The 6,285-nt window shown below is 34.9% G+C and overlaps 2 protein-coding genes across 2 annotated transcripts; both read left to right on the top strand.

Moving 5' to 3' along the window:
• The first annotated feature begins 338 nt into the window (after positions 1–338).
• Positions 339–1,816, top strand: LOC139865752 (COP1-interacting protein 7-like). The gene is made up of 5 exons (XM_071853851.1): positions 339–492; positions 951–1,031; positions 1,273–1,458; positions 1,556–1,655; positions 1,767–1,816. Exons 2-5 carry the CDS (start codon positions 961–963, stop codon positions 1,806–1,808), a joined length of 399 nt encoding a protein of 132 aa, XP_071709952.1. The 5' UTR covers positions 339–492; positions 951–960; the 3' UTR covers positions 1,809–1,816.
• Positions 1,817–1,878: 62 nt separating this feature from the next.
• LOC139866179 (uncharacterized) lies at positions 1,879–6,068 on the top strand. Its single transcript, XM_071854330.1, has 3 exons — positions 1,879–2,028; positions 2,381–4,759; positions 5,483–6,068. Exon 2 carries the CDS (start codon positions 2,649–2,651, stop codon positions 4,740–4,742), a length of 2,094 nt encoding a protein of 697 aa, XP_071710431.1. The 5' UTR covers positions 1,879–2,028; positions 2,381–2,648; the 3' UTR covers positions 4,743–4,759; positions 5,483–6,068.
• Positions 6,069–6,285: the final 217 nt, after the last annotated feature.

The raw sequence follows: 6,285 nt of genomic DNA, 5'->3' as shown, positions 1-6,285 counted from the left end.
GAACTATTGATTGTTGTATTATAATTGTATTCAATACTAACGTTTACGATACTAATGTATCCAATACTAATGCTTTCATACTCATGTCATCAATACTAAAAGGTTCTTTCATTGTAATTATATTATACATTTGATCAGTATCAATACTAATTTTATCAAAACTAATTTATAAAATTACTTTGAAACGCACGGGCTCATAAAACTAGTTTTTTTATAAATAAATCGCATCAGTCCACTCACTGTCTCATTGTCTCCCAATTTTGGTTTAATTTTAATTAAATTAATAAATTAAACGTAACCCAACGCGCCTTCACTATTGAATCTCTCTGCAAATTTCATCTCACTGTTGAATACAGTCAACAAACACACACATACACACACAGATTCGTACAAACATCTCTTACTTGAACTCCGCATTAAAGATCTGCAACCGATTTTTTCAATTTCTCCATTGACTTCAATTTCTTTACCCTACATTACTACCTTCACCAGGTATTGTGTGCCTGTGGTTTGTTTATAAATCAATATATGTGCTTCTAAATGCTACTTATTCACATATGCATAGTTCAGCTGTTTTAATTTCATAGTTTTGATATGATTTGTTGATTGATTTAGAATGTTGTTAATAGCTTTAAATTTTGTCGGCGAGTTCCGATTATTGTTAGCTAGGGCTTTTTTATATGCTAGATCTAATGTTTAATTCATTATTACGGTTAATCTGTTATAATCTGTGAGTATATATATACGCAAACATATGTATTTTGTATATAATCAGTAATAAGTGTGTTGATCTGAAAGCAATTTTGGAGTGAATTGTTTGTAGTGATTAGTGAACAGCTGAAACTATTATTGCTTCAACGTTATTTGATATGTGTTGAATTTCAATTTCAATTTCAATTTCAATAATTGATAATTGAAAGTGAGTTGACCTAGGAAATTCATTGATTCAGGTTGTTGAAGATGGAGAGAAGAATTGATCCTGATGCGCAACTTAATTATATCGAACTTCAGATTTTTCCAAGTGATAACAGGTTTTAATTTTTATTTTTATTTTGAACTTAATTAATTAATTGGCCGAGATATTAATTGTCAGATTTAATTTATTTCTCTTTGTGTAATCTCTGATTGATTGATCCTGAATTATTGTGAGTGCAATCCTGAATCTTACATACAAATGTCAAGTTGTTGAATTCATGCATGTGTGTGGGTGATCTTTCTATCTATCAGTATTTGAACTGTGATTTCAGGTTTAACCCCTTTTCTGCTTTGTAGGTACGAGGCATGTGTATCGGCTAACAATAGAATTGAAAAGGTTGCATCTGGTGACTTGGAACAACTGTTGTCACATTTACCTCAAGTTAAAGATTTGTCATCGAAAACAACCGACTCAAACTTCAGGATTTTACCACCTGATGATGTTAAAGATGCTGTCTGGTTTACAATAGTTACATTAAAAAGGTCCATATCATATCTCTTTTATTTCATTTTCATATTTTTCCATGGGTTAAGATGGTTATCAATCTCTTCTTGGCTCTTGCTCACTTTTTCGATTCAGATTTTTAAACGTTGTTGCTTCACCCGACTTCATTAGTATTGGAAATGAAATTTCTCAGTTAGAAGAGACCAGAAAGTTCCAACTTTCATTGTTTGCGAAGGTATGTCCTATTATTGTTCACCTTTTTGGCTATTTCCATATCATCCAAAATTGTTGTATTTATGTATATGATGGGTTTAAAGTAAATGATCTTTCGTTTTTTATACTTTAGGAGGCTGAAGTTAGTATGACATCATCGTTTGAATCTAAGTAAGTTTTTTTCGTTTGCAATATCCTAAGGTTTCTTTTTCCTTTTCTTAACCAAATTTATGTTCTGATAGGAATGAGCTTTTGCGAGCAGTGGATTCAAGGCTCTCGGGACTGAAAGAACAATTAGCTGATGCCCTCAATCTGGCTACTAATGCTAGATGCTCACCCAAGGATGTCTCCAACTTGGAAAACTTTGCTCATCATTTTGGAGCAGAAGATATAAGGTAAATTCATATTAAAAATATGCTTTTAAAATATAAAAATGTAAAAGTCAAAAAGGCCATAAATATACTTTAAAAATAAAAATATAAGGTAAATTAATGGGTTAAAAATATACTGTAAATGTACAAACAGAGCTGGTTCGAGAGGTCGGTAACAGTCAAAAGGGTTGGGCAAGTTAACCCAAACATTTATAGCTACATCTTTTTTCTACCTTTTAATCCATTAACAATGAAACATAACTCGAATCAATCCATTCACAAGTAAAAGGCTCAAACTTGCCATCTCTAATAAACTTCTGAGTATAGTAAACTTCAAACAAGAATCAAGATTTACCATTTCGTCTATTTGTTTCAGGGATTCATTACAGAAGCTTATAGAATTGAGCCAATTCCCATCACAAAAGGACTCCACAACTACAAGTATATTCACATCTCATCCTTCACAATCGAACCCACCTGTAAAATACGGTGTCTCCCCAGCAAAAGCTGCACAGGTTGAACGACAAAGCTCATCTGATAGCGAAAACTCTTTTTCAAGTGAAGAAGAAGAAGAAGACCAACCATCTGTTGAACGAAGCCGGACCTTTGCAAGATCTGTAACGCCTAGACGGTCAGCATCTCCAATGAGACGAGTCCAAATTGGACGAACGGGCCCACGCAGGACAGCCGCTATAAGTATCAAGAGTCTCGGTTATTTTCCAACTAGGGAGAAGATATCAACTCATAAAGATACTAGTAGCGAAGATGAAGATCAACAGAAATCAGCTAAACGAAATGCGCTGAGAATGAGTGTGCAAGATAAAATCAGTTTATTTGAAAAGAAACAGAAAGATCAAGTTGTGGAACCCGAGAAGCCGAAAGCGTTGTCGACTGCACCTGTTGCAACAAAAGCTGTACTGAGAAGATGGAGTTCAGGAATGAGTGAAAGTGGTACCCAGTGCATTGAAACTTGTACAATCAATCCCAAAGATGCAGCGCCAAGTGGCAATGCAGAGTCGGTGCCAGGTGACAATGCGGAGTCTTGTAAAGAAATTTCTGAAACTGTTGAAAACCTAAAATTGTCCTCACCAAAAAAAGGTACTGTTGATATATTAGATGTTGAAAAGGAGACTAGGGAACTTGAAACGCATCCCGACTCTATTGAGTGGAATCAACAAAAGGAAGCAGAATTAAATCAGCTGTTTAAGACAATGATGGAAAGCAAGCCTGTTCGACGTCATAGTTCGACCACCGTTAATAAGAAAAGTAATAATAATAATATAAAGGAGCAAAGAGGTGGATTTTATGATAATTATAAGCAAAAGAGAGACGAAAAGCTACAAAAGGAAGCTTCCGGAAAAAAGGCTGTAACTGAATCCCAGTTCAAAGAGATGGAAATGTTAAATGCTGAGATAACTACTACTAACACAAGTGATGTTAGTAGGAAAAAAGCTATTGTGAATAAAGTTAAACCCCAAAAGAGCCCGACCCACTTGCCAAATTCAAGAAAGGAAACATCGAAAACTTCTGTTGTTAAGAAAGCTACAACTACAACTAAACCATCACCGTTGCCAGCTGTACGCAAGTCATGGCCCGCTACACCATCACCTAGACCTTCTGGCTCATCACCTGCTAAAACTCCAACCGGTACCATTTCTACTGCTACTATAAGTCGAAAACCTCATGCCACATCATCAGTTGTTCGTTCAAGCACAAAAGCAGAAAAACCTGTCAAAGTTGAAAAACCCACAAAAGTTGAAAAACCTGTAAAAGTTGAAAAACCTGTGAAAGTTGAGAAAACACAAGTGCGATCCAAGACTTTGAAGTCAACCCCAGTTGATGCTGACAAGAAAATCAAGACTGTTAAAGAGAAAAAGCAGGTGACAGTGACGAATGGTACAAAGACAGTAAAACCGAAACCCAGAACCCAAATAGACACTGATGTTATTGCTAAGAACACTGTCACCACAGTTTCTAAACCTAGTTTTTACAACAAAGTTACTAAGAAAAGTAGTGTGGTCCCACTTGAAACAAAACCGTTCCTCCGTAAAGGAACTGGTATTGGCCCGGGTGTTGGTCCAATTGTTGTCAAGAGTAAACCTGTGGCTGAACCTGAACCTGAGGAACCACTTAGCACTGGAGATCTGGTTCAACCTGAGAATAGTCAGGTGGTTGAGACCACCGAAATCATAAGTGAAAGTCAAAGTCAAAGTCAAGAGGAGTGTGAACCACTAAAATCCTGTACTGAACTAGACCCAGAAATTCAAATGGATACTCCCATCAAAAGTGAAGAACCAGAGAGTTTCATTAATAAGAGATTCAATGTTGATGGGATTAAGAATATTGAAATGGTTGATAATAAAATTGAGGCGGACGAAGAATCGACAGTTTCGATTTCACCTACTGCATGGGTGGAAGTTGAAGAGAATAATCAGGATGATGAGATTATTCCATGTAAAGAAAGCCCCATGCAGATAACTGGTGCAGCCAATCATATGGTGCCAGCTGGTGTCTCGAGTCCACGTGTTCGTCATTCTTTATTTCAGATGCTTCTTGAGGAAACGACAAGTGAAGCTGATAGTTGTGAGTGGGGAAATGCTCAGCAGCCTCCGGCTATGGTCAACCAAAAAGATGGACCAAAGGGATTTAAACGTCTTTTGAAGTTTGCTAGAAAAACTAAAGCTGATTTAAATCTAACTGATGGAACTAGCCCCTCTAGCATTTTCAGGAGGGGATGAAAGATTAAGAATCTAAGGTAATTATCAATATGTTTTGTTCACATTATTGATTTAGATAACATAACTAAAGGTGACCAAACAGGTGGGTTAGCCAGGTTGTATAATCAGTCAAATTTGTGTCATGTCGTATGTAAGGTTGGAATAAATTTGTTGGGTTGGCCCACAAAATCTTTTCATTGTTTTTTTTCTTCCAGTTTTATTAAAAATAACATATCAAATTCATATTATCAATATAGTACTGTAATCTTTTTTAAATATTAAAATGAAAATATAAAAGCTTTTCAACATTTGACTGCAATTTAACGTATTAACTTGCAAGTTAATTCCCTGAGCAATGTATTCAGAGAGTCAGTCTTCTGAAAAGATATAGCACATTTGTCAAACATAACATTGCTATTAACTATTAACTACAGTATTAACTAAACAAAATATGATTGGCAAGTGACAAAGCAATGGGCCGTTACTATACTAATTGACTAATTTCGTTATTCCATTGATACAATTGTTTATTGATACAAAAGATCACCCCAAATAAAAATGGTCAGTTTGTTGGATTAATTTTCTAATTTTTTTCCCTAATTGGTTAAGTTAATACTTCATATTTGGATTTATTTAAGAGAGTATAACAATCTCTCCAATACTTATTCACTTGTACTATAACAATGTCTCAAAAGATTACCAAATTGTCAGTTTTGTCTTTGGACTATAACAATGTCTGACTATTTGATAATTTGGCTCAGGTTTGATTGTTAATCGGGCTACAAATGTTAACAGCTTATTTTGGAGAACCTGGTAGTTCAACTCCCAGTATTGTATGTTATTTATTAGTTTCAGTCTCTCCTTCAGTATCAAAGTGTCAGATTTGTGATATATGAATTTCCAGATCCGGGTAAATTTGGTTCTAAGCTAAGTTTTCTCCCCTGCATCTTCGTGTTGTTATCAGCCTTTTTCCGAGCATGGTATGTGATTCTGGGAATTTTCATAGACTTCACAATGTAAATTCAGTAATCTTGGAGTCTAAATATTTTGTATTCTTCAAGGTTAGGAACATCAGTCTGTCTGTTGTATTCTTTATTTTGTATAATCATGTTATCGGTATATTTTTAACATTGTTTTCCTAGATCAAGTAGTGTATATTCATGTTGTTTGCCTCTATGTGCACATTTAGCTCTTACCAAAACTATCGAGGGGCCCACCTAAATCTGTTGAGTTATTTCAGTGCGAAGTGGCTAATAAAAACGATATTCTTTTCACCTCGTTGGTGAGACTGTTTGGTCTAATAGTTTAGCTTTGCTGGGGCTCATTGTCGGTTATGTTGTATCGTTTGTACTGTTTGATCTTCGGATCAGTTATTAATGTTAATGTTTTTTGGCCCAAGAAAAAAAAAAAAAAAAAAACGATATTCTTACTTTCTTAGTGCCTCCTCTTACTTTTTTTTTTTTTTTCCTTTCTTTTTTTTGTTTTTTTGTTTCTCTCCAAGAGATAAAGATAAAAATGGTCCATTTATGGATAATGAGAATATGAGATATAGGATGCTATATGC

The sequence above is a fragment of the Rutidosis leptorrhynchoides genome, chromosome 9 (assembly GCF_046630445.1).
Source record: "Rutidosis leptorrhynchoides isolate AG116_Rl617_1_P2 chromosome 9, CSIRO_AGI_Rlap_v1, whole genome shotgun sequence".
Classification (NCBI taxonomy): Eukaryota; Viridiplantae; Streptophyta; class Magnoliopsida; order Asterales; family Asteraceae; genus Rutidosis; species Rutidosis leptorrhynchoides.
Note: the sequence above shows the minus strand (reverse complement) of the source record. Positions and strands in the feature narration are given on the sequence as shown.